This window comes from Euprymna scolopes, chromosome 12, assembly GCF_053919585.1.
Source record: "Euprymna scolopes isolate OS-2025 chromosome 12, ASM5391958v1, whole genome shotgun sequence".
Taxonomy (NCBI): domain Eukaryota; kingdom Metazoa; phylum Mollusca; class Cephalopoda; order Sepiida; family Sepiolidae; genus Euprymna; species Euprymna scolopes.
Window position 1 is genome coordinate 131,149,861 of NC_136493.1, and position 23,327 is coordinate 131,173,187.

Sequence of the window (23,327 nt, forward strand, 5' to 3'; positions counted from 1 at the left end):
CAGTTCCTAGCAGCAGCGTTTATAAATAGAATTTCCCATCTGTGAGGGACCATAACCCCATTACTTCGTCTGATGGGGAAGGTCTCCTAGCGGCTTCGGCTGCAGGGAGACAGGGTAGTACACGTCAAGGATTCGTCACTTGACACTCGGCCCAACAGGTGAGGGGCCGGGAACCAGCCCAGCACCTGTTGGACTGAGGTACGCCGCCTGGATAATACCTAGGAGGTCCACCCTCCCAGGCCTTGCCACCGGGCTTTCCGGTGGGGCAAGTCTATTGCTTGCTGCCTGAGGCGCCCTGACCAGGGAATGCTGACGGGGTTACTCAGGCAATTTTTTAAATTGCAGGATTGCCCCTCCTTTAGGGGAGCCTGCAGGGTTCCCACTTTCCGGCCTTGTGCCACATAATGCTGATGTGGGCAGCGGGCTTTCCGGTGGGGCAAGTTTATTGCTTGCTGCCTGAGGCGCCCTGACCGGGGAATGCCTACAGGGTTACTCAGGCAATTTTTAAAATTGCAGGAGTGCCCCTCCTTTAGGGGAGCCTGCGGGGTTCCCACTTTCCAGCCTTGTGCCACATAATGCCGATGTGGGCAGCATTTAAATATATGCCCCCATTACTCGTGATGGGGAAGGTCTCCTAGCGGCTTTGGCTGCAGGGTAGAAGTACTCATCAAGGATTTGTCATTTGATACTTAGCCCGACAGGTGAAGGGCCGGGAACCGGCCCAGCACATGTTGGACTGTGGTACGCTGCCTGGGTAATAACTAGAAGGTCCAACCTCCCAGGCCTTGCCACTGGGCTTCCCAGTGGAGTAAGTTCATAGCTTACTGCCTGAGGCGCCCCTACCGGGGAATGCCGACAGGGTTACTCAGGTAATTTTTACAATTTAGGGGAGCCTGCTGGTTTCACACTTTCCGGCCTTGTGCCACATTTTGCTGAGGTGGGCAATAAATAAATCTCTACCCCCATTTTACTCCTCTCGACCTTATGCGAATCTTCTGTTATTTGAAGGTTCGTATTAAGGCCAAGAGGGTTAGACTCTCTTCATCTGACTTTGTTGAAAGGTGGGTGTCTGTTGTGCGTGTTTGTCATGTGAATGGAGCAAGACTTCATTGGTACTTGGACATGCCTTAGGCATAGAATATTGGAAACCCTTATCCTCAAGTGGCCTCCGGGCCTTGATAAGTGGTGACTCCTATGTAAAAAAAAAAAAAAAAGATGAACGTTAGCTCAGACACGTTTTTAAGTTTAGAGTAGGTCATGGTTTAGCCGAGTTTAAGGACCAGTTTTGTAGGCATTTGTGTTCATAACCTAGCTAGTGTGTGATAACGATCATAAGACCCCGTTTTAGTTTGTTCCGATTTGTTTTTTTTCTTAGCCCATTCTCCTCCCCAATTAGGTGACAGATTGCTTGATTTGCCAGAGATGCGTTTCCTTTTTGAAATTTTTGTAAGAGGTGTTGATAATAAAGCGTTCGGGCCCGCATCACCCTTTCAACTGGCAAATTGGCATATCTGCCCAGTTTAGTAAATGTTTTTTGTTACTAACATTGTATATATATAATTTTTATTTTATATATAAAATTTTTATTCCTCCAACCCCCCATTGCATGTATTTCATAGATGGGTTTTAAGTAGTTTCTCATATGTTGTTTTTATGATGAAGGCTGTATACGCAGATAGATGTATAGTATGAATGCGGTATTGTGGTGAAAGTAGAGTGAAAGTAAGAACTAGTTAGGTTAGATTAATTAACGTTAGTCACTAAAAACCGTCTCCTCCCTCCCACCCATTTTCGGCCTCGTGCCAAATTTTTCTTTAAATTTTACTTATTTATTTTTGTTAAAAAAATACATATTTACCCCCATTATGAGTCAAAATATTACAACAAAGTTTGTATGTTGCCTTTATAAGGACAGTTTGATTGCTGCTGCTGCTTCCTTCTCTTTCTGATTTCGACGACTAGATAAGAGGATGTCTCAGTAGAATTTGGGAGTATCTAATAAACTGACGGTATTGATTTCTCTCCCATCATAAATGTGACACATCAGAAAGTAGAATTTAAAAGTCAGCACTTCATAGGAGGTGCACTCTGACTCTGGAAAAGATGCCTGGAAAGCCTGTCAGCATATCCGGTAGAGGCGCCTCAGGCTAACCCCTTCTAAAAAGAGAAAAGGCAAAGCCTGGGAGTGTGGACCTCCTGGAACTGCACAAGACAAGCATTACACTGCAATCAACAGGGAACAGGTCATTACAAGAGTGGTCTAAATTCTATTGAAAAATTATTTACGAAAATTATACAAAAGTCATAAATAAATCCGGCACAAGGTCATTCAAAAGTGGGGAGGGGGGGGTCTATGGTCATCCTTGTCACTGTACTTTATGACTGTCTAAACTATTGCTAGTTAAAGTCTTCAATCACCATAATACCACATTCACTTCAGAGGTTGTCCTACTATATTCCCATATAGATTTTTTTTTTTTCAAAATTAGATATGTATTAAGTTGGTGCAGAAAACGTCATTTTTTAACATTCAACTATATATATAAAAACGACACCCTAATACATAAATTGTTTTTATTAAAAAATAATTTCAGTTGATTTTAGGACTAAGGAAAAAAAAACACTTGAAAAGCTGCTGACTTTATCAAGCAGAAAACATTACCGTTGCAATCTCATTAAAGAAACACGTGTCTGTAATTAATTACTGGCCGGGTTTATTACAGTCAAAAATATCTGAGGGTTTACTGACTGTATATACAGAAATCTTGATCAGTTATTAAAGTCAGTTGTTTTAGTCCAGTGTGAGAAAAAGTATATGTAATGTCAAAGTGCATGGGCGATTTGATACACTTGTAAAATTTGTATCTTTTTTTTTTTTTTTTTTGTTACAGAATGTAATTGGGGCAACCTGTAATTTTCTATCATGCTTCTTTTGGGTGTTAGGATATGTCCTATTATATAGGTGGTGTTTAGGACGCCTATGCTTCTACTGAAGGGGTGTTTGAATGCTGTAAACAAATAATGCATGCTACAACAAATTCAGTGTGACAAACAACCCTTTACTTATATTAAGAGTCCTCCATCTTTAAACAGAATATTTGGGAATGTAACTGTAGCGGAATTTTTTAAAACTCTTTTTAGAATGCTTCTCACACATCCTCTACTAGATCGTTTTTTGTAATTTTTGGAATTCAAATTTCGCCATGATATATAAGTATGTAATGTTTTCACCTGAAAGGCGTTTGTTTGAAAGATCACTAATGTACACAAGCAAATTCGAAAAAGTATTTTTTTATTACATTTTCACCCCAAACAAGGCTCAGTGTCACTGATGTAAGGGGCTACTATCTGGACATAACTGCAGAGATACCAGCAGCAAGATATGTTTGCATTACACTTGAACTCCTGCATGTCAGTATAGCAGGGGAAGCAGAAATCGAGAAGGGAATTCCAAAGTTTAGCAGTTCTGGGGAAGAAACTATTAGAGTAGAAGGCTTTCTGACATCAGGGGATCTCAATTGAGTAGGGGTGGGATTTTGTTGCTTGTCGGGTTTGTCGGGGGTATTTACGGCAAGAGGTGTACAAAGACTTGTGGTTCGTCAGAACATCCACCATTAAAATACTTGTAAAACAGGCAGAGGGATGCAACATTTCATTGATGGGACAGAGGCTGACGCCTAGCTGACAGTTCAGGATCTATTAGGTTGGCGACTCTTTTTTTGAACCCTGTCCAAGAGTGAGAAACTAGTAGTAGATCCACCAGCCCAAATGTGACAATAATACTCCATACATGGGCGAATATTGGCCTTGTAGAGGTACAGGATACTTTCAGGCGTAAGTAACTTTCTAGACAGCAGAGAGAGATCACCTTCTTCACAGCAGCCCTCTATGTATCTGTTCCAACTCATGATCCCTATGAACGTTAAACAAAGGAGTTTAAACAAAGTACTTTCAAGTAATGTATCATTAGCCATAGTTATTGGTGATTGTAATTTAAGGAAACAAGCTTAGTCTTGGCAGCAGTGAATGTTATCATCCATTTTTTTCCCTATTCCACTACAGACTGGAGGTATTTCTCTAGGGTTTCCGCTATTGCCTTAGATATGTGTTCATTTGTTTTCCCCTCATGTCTGTTAAAGAGCGTGATATCATCAGCAAATAAACTCATCTCGGACACAATTTTATCACAGAGGTCATTTATGAATATCAAGAATAATAAAGGCCCAAGAATCAACCCCTAAGGTACACCCGCATTTATATCATTGTTTTGACATTACAACTATCGAGGATATCTTATTTAGGGATTTAATTGTTAAATATTCGTCCAGTAATACCATATGATCTGATTTTCTTGAGCATACCCTGTCAAAATCCTTAGATATATCTAGGGCTACTGCCCTACCTTCCCCTGCTTTGTCCATTGCATGGTATATACGTTCAGAGATTAGTTAGGACATCTGTAGTAGAACGGGCTTGCCTAAATTCATATTGTTGGTTTGGCAGAAGTTTAGCAACTGTAAGGTGATGGACTAGAGCTTGATTAATTATGGACTCAAATATTTTGACAAAAAGAGGGAGGCTAATGGGGTGATAATTTAATAGGTCAGTTCTTTCACCAGAATTCTTGAAGACTGGTATCACAAAAGCAGTTTTCCAGCAGTCAGGAAAGCAAGATATGTTAAGCCATTTGTTGAAAAGTTTGGAGAGAACTGGAGCAACCTTAGCAGAGCATTTTTTTAATAGTACAGCCAAAATGAGATTAGGTCCACATGCTTTTGCGGTGTCTAAGTTTTTTATGATATCATGCACTTGAGAAGAGTTGATTTTCAGATCATCTAGTGTGGTGTCTGTCCACAAAGGAAGATCAGAGAGAGTGGTTTGTTGGGTCCAATGTAGAGTTTGAAGTAAATCAACTGGAGAGCATGTTAGTCTTCTCGGTTGCCATACAAACAACCTTATGATTGTTGGATAGTGGGGGAATTGTTGATTGCCCATTATTTACTACACTATTAAAGATTTTCCAGAAATCACGAGTTTCTAATTTCTGTGCTTCAATGTGTTTTCTGGTGATTTCAGAATATTCTCTCTTAGCTGTCGCTATTTCTTTCTTACAATTACTTCTAGCTTTTATAAACTTTTTTCTGTTTGCACTGAACTTATGTCAGATAAATCATGCAGTATGCATGCTGCCTTTGAGCAATGGCAGCTGTGCAAGTAGAAGTAAACCATTGCTGAGAGTGGGGTCTGCTATAGAACTTCTAGGTAGTATCACACTCGGCCTTTGTTGAGGACAACAATAGCATATGCGTGACAATGATAAAAAAAAAAAATAATAATAAAAATAATCGGGGATGTGGCTCGTAAGGTCCCTGGGTTCCAACTTAACAGCAGAACACGGGGTGGGGGGAGGGGTTTTCTCCTGTTTAGAACTCGTGTATAGAAAGATAAACAGAACAAGCATGCGAGAGAGACAACGCAAAATGACCAAAGTGTAAATATAAAAATAGATATTTATTTAACAGCAAATGATACGGGAAAATATTATACAAACAAAAAACAAAAAAAAAAGAATAGTGAGATGTAACTAAGGGGAAGGGAATTTAGCTTATGCCAAACAAACAAAGGAAGAAAAACAGTTTCATTTAACCTTGAAAAAAACAGTGCGCAAAAGAAAGTTCAATTTACACGATCGACGCGTGACACGGAGGGGGTAATACAGATTAAAGTTCGATGAAACAATAGAATATAAATCTTGTTAGACAAATCAGTGCAAAACCGTCTTCGGGTATTTCGGCAGTGACAGGAGAATGTTTAATATCCAAGTTTGTGACGAGTAGCATTTATTCCTGGCTTCGTTTTTAACAGATGAGGAATTTCTTTTCCTTATTCTTCTGTTCGACCCATTCCTGTTTTCTTTCTCCTTTGCATTAGAGTCTGCTAACAGACCTCAACAACAAACAGCCACTGGTCAACTAACTTTTTCTTGCTGAAATGAAATGTGGTTAGGGGAGGGACCCCTTGCAAGCAGCGATGAGCCTTTCGCTACCCCCATCATAAAACCACTTTACAATGTCCAACCAAAACGGATCTGATGAAATATTTCCTTGCACACTGTGATCTAAAAATAGACTTGATGAAATGATTCCTTCTGGGTGTTCGTTTGGAAGATGGGGCCTCTCACACACTGTCATTCTAAAGATGAAAATGATGAAACATTTTCCTATGCTCATTTGGAGACGGGTCTTAAATGGCTTTTAATATTATAGCTTGTTTTACCTATATGTAACAGTAGGAACATATGTTTCAATTGCCAATTCGAGCCATTCAGTAGTCTCATTTGCACACTGTTCTGCAGGAATACAAAAGATATTTCTCCATGGGGCATCTGATGAAATCTCTGATAGCTTCCCAGTCAGTCTACTTATAGTACCTTGTTTTAAGCAATGGCTCTTCAACTTTGAGTGGAGAGTTTAGGGTGATTTCTATCATTATCACAGCATGATCAACATTCCCAAGTGGGCTACAGGCATTCATTACACAATCATCGGGAACTGTGGTCATAAATAGATCTAGAAATGAGGCTTCTTGATTTTACTGATCTGGGAAATTTCAGAAACATTACTGTCTGTGATAGGGAATGAGATATAGAGAAGCTATGTCTTATGCTTCCAGTTGAATCCATGTAAGTAGAGAAACCAAGCTGATTACTGTGGTGGGCATTAAAGTCACCAAATACATGTACTTGTGCGCTAGTATCAAGGAAGAGTGCTGTATCTATGCTGTCAGAGACTTGGTTGATTAGAGTACAGTCCTGGATTGAGGGAGACATGTAGAGAAAATCTAAGTAGCTAATGCTATGTTGCAGGTTAAGTCTAAAGCACATGAAAGCCTGGTCGTCTGATTCTAGTTTTGATTCTCTAGTCAAGTGGAGGGTGTTTCAAATCTAGACTCCAAGTCCATACATATATGTCAGAGTCCTTACAGCAAAATGGGAGATAACTGTTACGTGTATAAACAATAAACTGCTCCTTGATCTCATGCTCACACAGACTGCATCCCTGTGGTGCTCGTCTTTGTCGGATGCTTCTTTACAATTGTGGGGCCTCTTCAGAACCGTAATTGAAATGGATTTAGGCGGTTGCTTGTTGGCACCTCTCATAAAATATTTGTCAAACACAAAAGCACAGAATAAATAACAGTCTTTTTAGCAGATGAAACTGCAACAAACACAAACAGAAGCGAATTCTCATGGCTAAAGATTTTGAATACACTTCCTTTCTGACGTGTCCAATCAGAAGCTAGCTCTCAATCACATGACTGGGTTTATAAAAGGTTAAACCGTCAACACACTCTTTCTTTCTAGAGCTTGGACTGACAAGAACTCCACGTGAAACAGACCTGTTGCCCCAAATTCTCTCTTGGGACTCAACAGAACTACACTCAGCCTTTGGGCCTGGGGTTCAACTAAGACGTGAATGCAAACAAGCAAACACGGCTACCTCCGCATACAGACTTCCATGCAGTACACACACACAAACTCTTTCTCTGTCAACAGACCTGTCTAATCTTTAATTTATGTCTCCACACAAGAAAACTTTCCACGTTTCCTTGTTCCTACTAACGAAGATGACCAATAAAGCTGCTTTTAAATGTTAGAATGAGACTTTTTGTCTTCCATTTCTACAACTTTTTTTATAATAAAACAATGAAAGGATTTATTTGAGCAGCAGAAAGTTGAGAGTTGAACTGTCTGGATTGAGGACGAAGGAATAAAAAAAAAATTCAATTCTGTCAATAAGGAAGACATTCTTTGTGTACTTCCAAGTTGGCAGCAGTTATTTTCTGTGAAAATCGTCGATGCTGGAATGTCAAGTGGCACAGGGACAATAGAGAAAGAGAGCTGTCTGCCTTCTGGTTGATTAAGAGTGCTAATAAACAACCCCTTAAATGGGTTTAGAATTAATTTTTTATCTTGTTTTAAAATCTATTATAATTCTTTAAATCTAATAATGTAAGGTTATCAATATTATTTATTTATTTTATGTATTTCTAACTATTTGCATTTTATTTAAGTTTATTTTTATTTCTCTGCTGCATTCCTACCAGGACAATTAGTTTAACTATTTAAAAGACAACTTGTCACAATGATTAAAGGGAGATAACTTTGTCATAATGATCAATAATTATATACATATGCTTGTGCATGCCTATACATACACACACACACACATATGTACATATATTTGAAACAGTGTGGATGCGCAGATGCAAATGCATGCGAAATGACATCACTGATAAAGAAAAAGACTATAAAAAGGCAAAAGAGCATGTTAGAGGAGACGATTATGTCAGATGTGGGTGACATTAGTCATAATAAGAAGTCACACATAGCAGGAGAATGAGGAAATAAATATCGTTGTTAGAAAAAAAAAAAAAGTCGAATGAATGGCTCTCATCTTGGGGAGGCTCCATGTTTTGAAAAACTTCTGGGCTTGACCTTTACTCCTGATCTGAAATGAAACCCGTAGATCCAAATGGTGGGATCCTTCTATCGGTCCAGTAGATATGTCGCTGCTGATGCAATTCTCTACCTATATAAGATCCAGGCATATCTAAGGATGGAGTACTGTTGCCATATCTGGGCAGGAGCTGCTAGAAAGACCTTATTCTGTCTTGACAGAGTTCAAAATAGACTTCATAGCCTAGTAAGAGATGCCCTTTTCTCTTTCTCACAGAAGAGATATTGCGAGCCTGTCTCTGCTTTATCATTATTTTCATGGCAAGTGCTCGTCTGAGCTCCAGTCTATGGTCCCGTCTCGCCAAACTTTCACAAGAAACACTCGTCTAGCTAAAAACACTATCAATAATTTCCTCCACTCTTTATCTGTGCCTAAACCTAAATGTTGATTCCAGGACATAACTTCTTTCTTAGAACTGCACACCGGTGGAACTCTCTTCTATTTGCCTGCTTTCCAGCTGACTACAATATGGTCATCTTCAAGTTTAATGTAAACAAGTTCTTGAGCTGTTCCCCTGAAGAAATCTATGCTGATGACACGACCATCTATGGTAACACATCAAACGCCGTAAATGACAAAGTTCTCTCAGATTCTCTCTCCTCTGATCTTGAGCGCGTGGTACAGTGAGGGAGGAGGTGGCTAGTTATCTCACCCCTGATGCAATTCTCTATCTGTATAAAAACCAAGTACGTCCAAGGATGGAATACTGCTGCCATATCTGCGCAGGAGCTGCTAATAACAGCCTATCCTGCCTTGACAGAGTACAAAATAGGCTTTGTGGCCTAATGGGTGATGCCCTTTTCTCTTTTCTGCAACCTCTCTCCTACAGGAGAGATGTTGCGAGCCTGTCTTTGTTTTATCGTTACTACCATGGCAGGTGCTCATCTGAACTCCAATCTCTGGTCCCCCCTTGCCAATCAAAACCCATAACTGTTATGGCATGGGTCTTTGCAGATCTTTCCTTTCTTCCTAAATGCCTAACATCCCATCTGTGCTATGGAACTGCTTCCCTGCAGATTACAACATAGTCATCTTCAAATCCAATGTTGTCAAATACTTGTCATAAACCATTTTCATATTTAATCAAATTTTGGTACTCTTGCTGAATTTGATCCAGATCCTCATATATTATTGGCTTTGCTAAATGGTGACTCATTCATAAAACAAATCTTGATTTTCACCAACACAATCAAGAGATTAGAGTTAATTGTTAGAGTAAGATAATGGTTAACTGATTCTTGCAGTTGGCACATGCCAATCATGGCCTCTTATCTCTTGGTTCACCCATCACACTAACACTTATCCTCGAATGGATTTTGGCTCTGATAAGTGGTGACTCATTAGTAAAAAAAAATAAGAAAAAAAGCAGTAACTTTAACTGGATTTCAGAAGAAAAAAAAAGATAAAAAAAAGCATAAAAAATAATGCAACAAAGTCATTAGCCAAAATATTTATTTGTAATAAAAATAATACAAAAAAGTGGCAGAAGACCAAAAGTAGGATATAAAGATTTTTGCGTTTCATTGAATTTATTCTAACTTAACTACATGGTACCCCTGATCCAAATATTTAGTATAACCCTAAGCCCTAATCCAAATATTTAGTATAATTTGAACAGTCAACTAAACATTTTAATTATTCATATTTATCTAAAATAAAAATTTTAAAAAAACATTTACTACATGAAAATCTATTCAAAACCATATATTTTGAATGTGACACAATGAAGTATTTCACTGGTGCAATATTAATACCTGGTGCTTGTTTATATTGGTGATCTTTTAAACCAATGCATTTCAGGTGAAAACATTATTACATATTTACATGTCATGGTAAAATAAGTAAAACTACAAAAATTACAAAAAATGATCTAGTAGAAAACTAACTGGTCACACAATAAAATAGAATTTATTGTGTGACTAATTCATGTGACAAACAAGGGAGAAGACCCTTAACTTAAATTAAGGGTCTGCCATCTTTCAACATGATGGCTCAGAATGTAATTGTGGCTGATTTTTTATTTAAAATACTTCTCACACATCATTTGCTCAATCATTTTTCATAACATTTAGAATTTATACCAAGTTCGTCATGACATGTAATAATGTTTTCACCTGAAATGCATTAATTTCAAAAATCACCAATGTAAAAAAAAGCCCCAACTATTAATATTGCACCAACAAAAAATCTGTTAAACACCTAATATCTTAATCAAGTTAAATTTAAATTATGGAGCAATTAATTTTTTAAAAATTGAGGTCAACACATTTTAGGCAATAAGTATCGCCAAGTATTATTTTTTGCATAAAATGATTTCATTAAAGATTTTAATACAAATGACCCCAGTTGAATTGTCATGCTTTAATTATGATTATGAGAATTTTTAAACTACAGATCTCAATTCTGAATTGTGATGGACAAAATATCCAATGGGTAACTAAATTGTGTTTAAAATTTAAAAAGATTATAAAATGCATTAGCCATGTCAACAATTAGTAATTCCAGAAATAAACTCAAACCCACATATTGCGGCTTCACCGGAGGTCCCTCTTACATAGGTGAAATGAAGGCTTTCATTGGCTGACCAATCATAGAATAGCAAAATGTATGAAACTCTCTATGGTTGATTAGCCAATCACAACAATCACCTCATGACTCAATAAAATAACACCCAGCATCAGGAAATACGTTTATTCAATTTCACCTTTTATTTATACCAGTCCTTTAATTTATGAAGCTCGATGTAACTACAGAGCATATACAAATAAATTACAAAAACCTATATTCTAAATTTCAATATGTTGACCGTCTTACCATTTATTTCTTTAAGTTGAAATGCATGATTCTTGATAGCACCTGTTTCGTAGTGCAGAATCATTCATGTAATTATGTCAAATTTTGAATTTATTCTGCCCTTAACTCATCAGAAGAACAAGAACTCATCAACTTTAAAAAAAAAAGAAATATGGGCATGATTACAAAATCAGAAAATTGGGAGAGAAGTTGCAATTATTTTTCTATTTTGTTGTGCCATCTTTCAACGTACTTTAAGAAATAAATGGTAAGATGGTCAACATCTTGAAATTTGGAATATAAGTGTTGCAATATTTTGAGAGTAATGGGGTATGATCCCACACAGTCGGACGATTCTATTTATAAACGATGCTGCTAAGAACTGACGAATCGAATTAATTCACGTTCTGCTACCAACCAATCAGAAACCAGAATTGCTTCATAAATATTAAACCTTTTCTGGAGCAATTTCACATGTTGTTTCCCGGGTTTCGACACGGTAAGAATATTTTGTTCTGTGGAACTGTCTACTACAAACAAGTCACCTACCAGGACTTGTGTGTAACAGCGAACCATCAAAATGGCTTACACTTCTACAATAAGCTTTTGTAATTTGTATATGCGGTACTTGTACAGTTTAATCAAGACATTAAAAAATGAAAATATCAAAATTTGTACGTATCCGTTATGGAATTAAGTTCTTTGAAAAAACATTTTTTTTTTACTTAATTTCATCAAGTAGTTTTTTCTTTTCTTTTCTTTTTTTTTTTACAGCCAAAAAAGAATTTTTTATGATATCGAGCAAAAGGTTCGATTTTTTAGGAAGAAAAGCTAGTATTAAAGATGGGGAGGGAGTTATCAGTTGCTTTAAATTGAGTTATCTCCCCGTGGCGAGTTCTAAAAATCCAAACAAAAATTTTTTAAATTCAAAGATGTCAACCTTCAATGTGCTGTCATAAGAACGTGTTTTTCCGCTTAAAAAAAAAAAAAAAACTCAATCAAATTAAGTGAAATTTTTTGGGGGAGATTTTCTGTTCAAAACGGATACGTACAATATAACTTTTTTTGATATTTTCATTTTTTAATGTCTTGATTAAACTGTACAAGTGCTGTATATGCTCTGTAGTTACATCAAGCTTTATAAACTAAAGAACTGGTAAAAATAAAAGGTGGAATATGTATTTATATATATATAGATAAATATAGATAGATAAAAATGTTATTTATGCAAAGGAAATACAGATAAAAAATGGATAACATATTTTTATATAAATGAAAATAATGTAGAAAAAAAATAAAAAGATGAGTATGAACACCCCAGGAATAGAAATAACTGATGATAAAAAATATTGAAATTAAGATGCCCTACCGCCCCCCCACCCCCTATTCCATGCATGTGTGTGGAGAGAGCAGCATGAAAGAAACTTTTTTCCTAAAAGATCCAACCAATTTCATCTAATAAGGTAAAGACTTGTGAGTAAGGAAGAGAAAGTAATTTTTCAATGAAGCAAAAAGTCATTGAACTCCCTCTTCACCCTTTGTTTGAAGTCTTTACCTTCATAGTAAAACTAACATGACAAGGAAAAGGAAGATAAAAGAACATGGAGAGAAGAAAAGGAAGAGAAAAAACAGGAAAAGAGAGAGAAAGAAATAATGCAAGAGAGAGAGGGAGCGCGGAAGAGAAAGAGAAATAATATCTAACAAAACAATGACTAAAAAGCAAAGAAGTAAAGCTTTAGTGATTTTGTAGAAAAATCAGCTTTAAAAAAAAAAAAAAAAAAAATTGCACCCTTGGGAGCAATTTAGATGTAAATCTACTTTTTGGGGATTAAAAGACAATACACGTTTGTAAGTCATGTTACATATAACATAAGAACCAATGTCACACTATACATTTGAAGTCACATTACATTTAAGATAATAAATGTACGACTAAAAATGTTGAAAATTATGTTACATTTAAGATAAGAATCCATGTAACACTATACATGTTTAAAGTCATGTTACATTAAAGATAAGATTTAATGTAACACTACATTTGAAGTCACATTACATTTAAGAATCAATGTAACACTATATACATTTGAGGTCACGTTACATTTAAGATAAGAATCAATGTAACACTCTACATGCTTGAACTCGCGCTACATTTTAGATAAGAATCAATGTAACACTATATATGTTTGAAGTCCCGTTACACACAAGATAAGCATGCACCATTACTTATTTAAGTCTTGCAGCAAAATACATAACGGTGTCAAAAATAATTTTGTATATTAAAATATATATATATATATTTATATTTAGAATAAAATTTTCTTAACAAATATAAACTTAATAACACAAAGTTCCTTTAAATAGCTCAATAGTGTAATACTACAGCTATAAGTACTCTTAATTTTTTACCGCTTTCTTCTTTTTTTTTTTTTTTTTTTTACTATGAACCAAAACTTATGTTCGTCCAAAACGTTTGTTTATTTATTATAGCAGCAAACAATTGTTTCGGCCCGTGCTAATATATATATATATATATACAATATTTATTATGACACTATATATACATATTTCAAGGTCGTACCATTGGTTTCGATACACCGAAAACAGTAATAATATACTGTGGAAAATCGGTATAATCTCTTCGGCGACAAAGAAAAATCTGGAACTAAATCAAAATGAACGAACATAGAAGAAACACTAGACGAGCGTTTAAGACTCAGAATTTCATATTTAAAAAATATCGTTTTAAAACCGACGCTAATAGATTATGATTATGGAAGAAAGAAAGTGTGTGTGTGTGAGTTGATTTTCCACAGTATATTATTACTGTTTTCGGTGTATCGAAACCAATGGTACGACCTTGAAATATGTATATATAGTGTCATAATAAATATTGTATCTTCAGCTCTCACATCTACGATCGAGCACTTTATTGGATTTTTTTTCATCACCCCTGGACACGCTATATATATATATATATATATATATATTTATAGATATAGATTTATTAGAATAGCAAAATTTTAAAATGATGAAAAGTGAACCATAATCGGATGTTATAAATAAAGTCGAATAAAAAAAATTTTTTTTTTTTATTTGACTTATTTTATAATATCCAATTATGGTTAACTTTTTTCTCATTTTATATATATATATATATATATATATTATAGCTTACTGAATGTTTTTATTTTTACTTCAGTATAGGCGCTAATCAGTGCTAAAATGTACACAACAAACAAAAAGTCACCTCCACCTGGAGATAATCTTGCAAATTGTCTGCTCAGTTAGTATTAGTACGAGCCAACACAATTGTTTGCTTATATAATCAATAAACAAACTTTTGGGATGAACATAATGAGTTTTTATTCCCAGTAAAGAATGAACCAGTAAAGTGTGTGTGTGTAAAAACGACAATGATTTGGTTTAGTAAAATCGTTAGTCTGATAAAGTTTTGAAAACAAAGATTCCTGGATCTTGAATGATGTATGGTTAAAGACAATCGACCAATGAAATTACTGCTTTAACATTAAAAGAGTAAATGAAAATATGGAATATTATAGCATTCCTCCTCTGGAACGGGTTCAGTGATGTTTGGGATGATTTCTAAATTGGAATCAATGTTTCTTCGTTGATGATCTGAAAAAAAAAACAAAAAAAAAATAGCAAAACTGAAAATGTCTGCATATGTACTTATTCTGCTTATAAGGATGTAATCATAATAAATGTCAATAAAAAACGTGTGAAAGAAAGGAAAAATGCTGCAATGCGATATTACAGGACATCCTTCTCTCCCAAAATGTTAGGAAGTAATAAAAAAAAAAAGGAAAAGAGGAAATAAGTTGACCCACAGAACAAAGTGTTAGAAAGTGAGGTTAATAGAAAGACAATAGGGGATGGGGAAGTTCACCAAAATGCACAAAGGTGATGAAAAATAGGATTGTTAATCAAGGTGTGGCGGTGACTGGGATAAAGGACCTGACTAGAGGTCAATATATTTAGAGTTAGTTTATGGATTGTTTAAGATAGGGGGCAAGTTTTGCAAACAGTCATAAGTTGACAGGAGTTGAGGGGAGTTTACAGTTGGGGATAGTGGACGACAGTTAGTGGCTCAATGGTCCGCCAAAAGAGATTGGAAAGTCTGAAATCAAAGCCAAACGAGAGTAAATCAAGCCAAGAAGAAAATCACAGGTGGTAGTTTCCCTTTTCTTTTTTTCTTTTTATCAGTTTCTTCAAGCTGGGGATGGGGCATCCTACCAGATGCCAAACATTCACTCACTATCTCATATATTCCAACCGAGAGATCTTTTTAAGAATCTGACTGTCTCTTTAAGTGCAATTGTTTGAATCTCTCTTGCACTTGGTTCACCGGGTATATGTGCCAGGTGGTTTTTGAAATTCTTTTTCATGAGTCCAGTTGTTCCTATAATAACTGAAATGATAGATATCTTCCTAAGATTCCAATTCCTTTTCATGTCGTACATTAGATCCTGGTGTTTAGTTATCTTTTCCCTTTCAGTTCTGATTAACCCAGCATCAATGGGACACTAACTTCTACCAAGGTTGCTTCTTTCTTTTTCTTGTCCCATATCACTATGTCAGGTTTTATGGCTCTGCTTTCTAGGTACGTAGCTGTAAGAATTGTATAGTCATAGTGAATGGTGTATGACTTATTTCCAACTGTTCTTGCTGGTAAACATGTTCCCAGAATTCGCTGCTGCATTCAATATTCAACTTTTTACAGATCGTCCAGTGAAGATATTTACACATTTCATTGTGTCGCATCGTATAGCAGACGTCCCCCAGCAGAACCTTATAGTTGGATGTCAGGTGGCTCACACACTACTTCTGTGTGTCAGAACCTGAACTTGCTGCCATTGCTGAGACCACTCATTTTCTTAAAAGCATTGGTCATCAAGCCTTGATCTTGGGCAGCCATTATAATTCTCTCCTGGTTGTAGTGAAGCGATCCACTTTTCAGCCAGTCTATTGAGCCGCCTTTATCTATATAGTTCTGGGTGAATTCATCTAAAAAATATTTGGCACGCTGTTGATTGGCCCATTCTTTCAAGTTTTTGCAATGAAGTTCTTTGTATTTTTAGCGACTCTTTTGGGCAATTTCTGTTGCAGACTTGTTTTCTGATTCTGTCTGATTTGTAAGACAGTCTTGTCTAAAGTGTTCCGCCAGTTTTGTGATGGACATAGTTGTTTTAGGATATGATGTCAGAGGCTGGAAGACTAAAAGAACAAATTGATTTGGGAACTGATTGTGTATGGCCACCGTTTTTAAAGCTTTATTTTCAAGAAGAGGACAAGTGAAAACTCATATAAAATGAAATTCGGTTCGTAGTATTTCAGGATATATCAGCGGTATGAAGTCTAAAAATAAAATCTTTTTTACTAAGTCAACATTTCTCAAGGCCCAAATTCTATTCAAGAATAAATGTTAAGGCGTGTCAGGTGGGTAGTGAGAACAACACAGCGATGATCAGTAATGGTGGAAATTGGATAGGATGTGGTTATTTAAGAGAATGGCTTGACAAGAACTTGTTTATATTAGATTTGAAAATGACCATGTTATAGTCAGCTGTTCTACAGACAAGTAATTCTATGAAAGAAACTTTGTTCATGGAATTTTCTTTTAGGTACAGATAGGGAGCAAGCGAAATTGTTTATATGCAGCTAAATGAGTATGAGATTTGAATATTTGTTAATGTTTTACAGTGTGTGTTGGGGGGAGGGTAATAAATTGAAGCTCAGTCGAGCACCTGCCATGAAAATAACAAAAGTATCAGATGAGTGACCAATTTGGGAATACCAGGTGTTGTACATAAAGGGATGTCAACAACTTCTTGCAGGAGTTTCAAAAACCTAATGTCATCATCTCCCCTAACGGGGATATATATGCAACTGGGGACTGCTTGTGAATTTCACACTCCCATGGAAGGAAATTAGAACAGTTGTTCTAGTTAAATGAGTATTTGTTGTGAATGATTTACGTGTGGAGAGGGGGTGACCATAGATTGAAGCTCAGTCGAGCACCTGCCATGAAAATAACGATGGTGGTTAAAAGGAATCACAATATGTGCAACACGTAGTATAAGAAAAATGTCTTTGTTTATTTTATTATCCAGGACGATGGTTTGAATAATATGAGATGTGCTGTAAGGAAAAAACACTCACTCGATGAAAGGTACGTGTCTAGACCAGCAGAACCAAAAGAAGTTACACAAAGAAAACTTCACTCCTTTATTTCACTTGACCTCTTACGTACAGATAAAAAGGGAAATTGTTGACAACGGTTGTAGGTAGACGAGTCTTTGTTGTAAATTTTACTTGTTTTCATTTATTTATAGACTATTTGCAGATGTATCTAGCATTGCTCGGTATTAAGCATAACATTAAATTCCTTTAAAAAAAAAAAATGACGTAAAAAAAATAAATAAAATGGAAGGAAACTGAGACTTGTGCATGTGAGTATTATGTTTTTCTGAACAGTTCACTTCTTGCAAGTAAAACAAATACCTGGGCTGAGACCAAAACCTAAAAACAGCGAATGAATTATGATAACCATTAGGCCAGCTTGACACAATCTTTAAAAAGTATTTTCAAACCTACTTATTCTTAACATAAGGAAGTTATCATGTAAACGATTTGTGCATGCACAGTCATGAAGCAATTGACAAACATAAAAATCCGATGACCTCCACCCCCGCCCCTGAAGTACCAATTTTGACCCCTTAGCAGCCCTTTTTTTCTGGATGAAAACCGATTAAAAAGCTTTTCCACATGTCTGAATACCCTATATACCAAATTTCATGTTTGTACACACATTCTCACTTTTCTAAAGATATAGATTTACATAGATGACAATTATTTTTACTTAAAAAAAAAGGAAACAATTTATTTTAAAAAGATTTAAATTGTTACAAAGTTTTAGTGTTATCAAAATGTTAAAAACTACATTCAGATCGTTTTTAGTGTTATAGAGAAATCTATATTGAAACATACTATTCTTCTTACCGTTTATCATTATTTGGACTTCTTTCACCGAACTTCTTTCGTGCGAGTCACCCTGAACAAGATTCCTAGCGATGACGGTTAAAAAATCACCGGACACTGGTAATTTATCTTTAGCTGCATCAGGATTTTCGGTATACTTTTTATGAAAAAAAATTTTAAATGCAAAAATAAAATGCAAAATATAAATTGAAAAAAAAAAATGCTAGAATAAAATGCAAAATATAAATTGAAAAAAAATTGCAAAAATAAAATGAAAAAAAAAACCTAATAAATAAAATGAAAATATGAATAAAAAAGAAAGGAAAAAAAATAAAATAAAATAAACAATAAAATAAATGCAAGGAAAAACAAAAAACCCAAAAAGATAAAAATATTAAACCATAATACAAAACCAATAACATATTGTATTAAAATGTTTTTTTAGAAAATAATCTGTTTGTTTTGCGTTACGGCATATCAACCCTTTTTGGATTATTTAATGCAACATCTGATCATTTTGGTAAAAATTTTATGTTTCAAATTCTTTATATCTTCAAATATTTATCATGGCTTTGGTTGTTTTGTAGAGAAAAATCGTTTTTTTGTTATTGATTTTGCATAACATGATTGAGTTTTGCAAAAGAAAAAAAAAGAACAATAACCTCAATGTTTAGATGCATTTTTGGTCAGAAAGCCAGTATCTTCAGCCAGCCTGATCTGGTAACACCAATAGAGGGGAGGAGAGGAAGAGAAATATAGATAAACAAGAAAGCAGGTATATGATAGTCAATGAATGGAGAGTGGAACCAAAAAGGAAAATAAGAGAGGGGGATGAAATCAAAGAGAAAAAACATTTTGTCATGCTTATTATATTTCTACAGGGTGGAACAATAAATTTGTTGCAGCTAAATTTTAAAACTTATTGAAAAATTAATTCAGGTAACTTGATTTTGTAGTAGAGCTGACATGTATTCAATGTAGCCACCTTCAGTCTCAATCACTGCCTCGATACAGGTGCATGCTTTTTTCACAAGCACTGGCGGGAGCTTGGCGAATACTTGGCAGATGGCGGCGATCAAGCTGGCTTTGGTGTTGCGAGAGGTCATGTTGGGATGTTCTCGACGTATGACCAAACGAAGTAGCTCAGTGTGTTCAGGTTGGAGGAGGAGGAGGAGGAGCAGCGCCAGTGAGAGGAGGGTACAAAGTCATAATATTTTTTCTAAAACCAAGTTTGGGTCTCTTTGGACTTACGGGCCAGTGCCGAGTCCTGCTGCCACACTCAGGGTCTACCAGCGTCCATCTGATTGCACCAGGAGATCACCATACTCTTCAGCACATCCAGGTACACTTTGGTGTTGACTTTCAAGCCGACTTCAAAGATGTGAGGTGGCATGATATGACCCTCACTTGAAACCACACCAAAGACTATAATCGTGGCCCGAAACTGTTTTCATCACCCTGGACATGTCCCTATTATTTGTAGCAATCCAGCGATACATTTTGAGGGTGCTGGCAATGGTCCTGTTGCCATAACTTGGATCAGTAGAAAGCATGAGTTGTACAGCGGCGAATCTCCAATTTCGCTCGTTGAATATTGTGCCACTTTCAGACATGATAGAAGACTCCTTTCGCTCTTGGGATTTGTACACAACGGGTCAACTAGTAGATAATCTGCAATAAAAAAAGAATACCAGTTTTTATCAAACGGCAATGGAATCATGTCTTTTCTAGGGCGACAATTTTATTGTTCCACCCTGTAGAGAAAGTTGTGGTTATTGCTGTTTACCTATATTAAAAAAAAATGTTGTACCTTTTGGATCAGATAAAGAGGGTTATTGTATCTTTCTTGTTCATCATAAATGTATTTTTCAGTCTTGACAAACATAATGGCCATTCCAATGGAGAAAGAGTCGGCCTTGGTTGAAACAACAATGTTTTTGTAATTTTGTGAAAACTTTTCGGTCAACTCTGTAGCTGAAATGGTTGAAGGACAAAAAAAAAAAAAAATCATTTTGGCAGGCATATACAAATCCCCCTCCTTCCCACATATAGCTTAAAAAAAAAACAAAAACATTTTTTGGAATATTTAATAGAGTAATTAAGGAAAAGATTCAACTAAAGGTTACCAAAAGCAGAATAACTTTCAATCTAAAGTGGAATGGGGCTATAGATGATAAACGGATGTAACATTTAATATCACAAAAACAATTACAAGAAACATTTTCAAACACTAATTGCCATGATTGATAACTAGTGCTGCGACAACAGCATATTCTTTTCATTGTTTTGACTCTCTAGTATCGATGCTTCCGTTCAGTCTCAAAAGACAAAGGATACCCCCTGTAAGGGCAGCTGTGCATGTAATTGTGAGGCAAAGGTTGTGCAATCCCTAACCACCCCTCTCCTGAATCGGCACTGTTTGAGTCCAGTGGCAAGAAGTCCAAGACGATTGGAAACAATGCCGAGATAAGCAGAGAGCACATATAGCACCTGGAAGTCCCAAATGGTCACCCATTTAGTACTGACCCGGTTAACATTGCTCAACTTTGGTGATCCAGCAGGAACCGGTGTGTTAACGTGATTGTGCCATATACTCTCGAGTATATATCAGTCTATATTTTGTGTTTTTATATAGAGTGATGATTGGTTGATTAACTGAGTCTGTGTTGGATATATACTCGAGAGTCAAAACAATGAAAAGAATATTCTGTTGTCATAGACCTACTAATAACATGTTAGCTGAGAGCTCACTGTTCAAACTCCACGACTTAATATTCAAAGGCAAAATGCATTGGAAGAACTACATTGAGAGCATTGCTAAGGCAATTACAAAGAAGATAGGCTCCTTCTACTATGCTATTTTGGTGGATACATACAAAACTCTCACCCACCCCATGCACAGTTCTCTTAAAAAAAGGTGTGGAGTAAAAAAGAAAAAAAGATTCACTGACCTTTTGCTAAAAGCGTTGCATTCTCTTGGAATGTGCTTGAAACCATTGCTTGTCTGATATACAGGTATAAGATTTCTGGGGAGGCATAGTACGATGTGATATTGAGACCATTAATGGATCCATTATCCGGTCTAGATGAGCCCCAATCGGTCAGTTTTAATAGGAATCCATTCTTAGTAAAAAGCATGCAAATATTTTCAGCTGGACAAAGAAAAAAAACATGTTTGCGTAAATGTTTTGTGTTTTTGTTGATTTTAAAATGAAGATATTCAAATATGTGTCTAAAAAGGCTGTAGCAATGTAGAAAACCAGGGTGTTGAAGTGACGTGATGTATGAATGAAAACAGTCAAAAATAAAAAAATTTGTATATCTACTTATTTTTCAAAATGTTTCTGAATCCTTCACACATACAAATCAATAAATATGAACTTACAAAAAAAAATACAAGTCCAGAATTGCATTTATGGCAATAAACAATTAAAAAAAAAAACTGTACTTATTACAGAATCAAGATGGTATATTCCAAAAATCATGACAATTAAGTAGTTTTTTTTATTTAAGACTAACCTGGGTGCCCAGTGTTGCCCGTGTGTTTGGAGGTGTGTGTTGGGCACAAAAAAAAAAAGTGGTAGTAAGCAGGCTCGAACCCATACCACGAAGGAGGAAAAGTATGTGGAAACCCCCCCCCGAAACGTGACATCTTCACTGTTGCGTCTATCGCCAAACCAGAAGTGGCAAAGGTTTAAATTAAGGCTAGTCAATCAAAAAGAGTGGATGACTTTCTAAAATACTGGAGAAAAAAGCAACCCCTCCCCATAGAAAAGTGCCCAGTTGAGGGTGAAGGAATTAATATTTTTAGTCAATTTTTTTATGTTTGTCATGCGAAGGGTCGCGCTTCAAAATGATACCGATCTAGACATACAACTATACATACATACATTTAAACAGACAGGTGAGATTTATATAATTGATGAAAAGCATCAAACTCAGTACAGAACCCTGGTGTACTCCTATTTTAACCCTTTATGACCTGGTTGAACAAATTCATTCAGTCATAAATAAATAAATATAACAGCATAAATAAAGTGCAAATTGATTCAAACACGCCTTTTACGTATTAGTTCAGTATCTGGGTGGATACCAAATACCTCCAACTGTCCATTGTTTACATTCAGTATGCTGCCATCTATTTCAAGAGAGTGGAGGATTTCGTTTGTTGTCATAAACACACTTTTCTCAAGCACTATGGATAATAATCAAGATAAGTTTATGAAATGCAAAAATTCTCAGTGGTAGTTTAACTATTGAACTTCATAATTTTTTTTCAATTTGAAGACAATCATAGCATCATTACTCTTTAAACTAAAATTAACAATAAATGTTTTTTTGATCACCAAATACATTGTTAATTCTAATCTTTTGATCCAGCTTTGGCTGCATCCATCCAGGACGGGTTGAACCGGCTCCTCCCATAGAACACAAAACATTCTGAATGAATGCAAACCACACACAACGGTCAGCAGTGGCCAGTTGTAATACAGCTTTGAGCATTTCTATACATTGCTTAAAAAAAAAAAGAAGTCTTTTGAACGCTGATGTTATTAAAACTTAAATTCTTTTCTACAGTTTGCATTTTAGAGACGAAAGTGTTTTTTCGAGATAAGTGACTTCTATATTAATCATACTTTTTATCTTTAGATTCAAATATTAATAACTACATTTTATTTCAGTATTTATGTATTTCTGTTTAATTAAATGCTAGCGTTTTTCTCGTCCATAAATGTTTATTTATCTACCAAGTTCATTGCAAAAATAGATTAGGTAATTGTATTCATTGTTAGTTCATGAGAGGGGAATATATCACCATACTTTCCCTTAAACACGTCCGTTGGGCTTTTATTATGTATAATACGTAATAGTTTTTTGTTTTAATGGAGAGTAGAAAACGCATTGTGGATGTGTTATCGGCAGCTCCTGTTACTCTCACTTCTCCTTATTTGTCCCTCAGTCCTCACTTTTTAATGAGTGATTTTTCTGACAAAAGGAGAAGAAAAAGCTGTTTTC

At 35.7% G+C, this 23,327-nt stretch overlaps 1 protein-coding gene across 3 annotated transcripts in view; it reads right to left on the reverse strand.

The window, feature by feature from the left end:
* Nucleotides 1-9,954: 9,954 nt before the first annotated feature.
* The window catches only part of LOC145291485 (uncharacterized), a 139,439-nt gene continuing 126,066 nt past the window's right edge, over nucleotides 9,955-23,327 (reverse strand). For all 3 annotated transcript variants that reach the window (XM_080137368.1, XM_080137366.1, XM_080137369.1), the window contains exons 8-11: nucleotides 21,263-21,463; nucleotides 20,122-20,285; nucleotides 18,333-18,468; nucleotides 9,955-14,948 (exon numbers count right to left, since the gene is read on the reverse strand). In XM_080137368.1, the coding sequence (XP_079993494.1) occupies nucleotides 14,839-14,948; nucleotides 18,333-18,468; nucleotides 20,122-20,285; nucleotides 21,263-21,463 (611 nt within the window). In that variant the 3' untranslated portion in view covers nucleotides 9,955-14,838. The remainder of the gene's footprint in view (nucleotides 14,949-18,332; nucleotides 18,469-20,121; nucleotides 20,286-21,262; nucleotides 21,464-23,327) is intronic.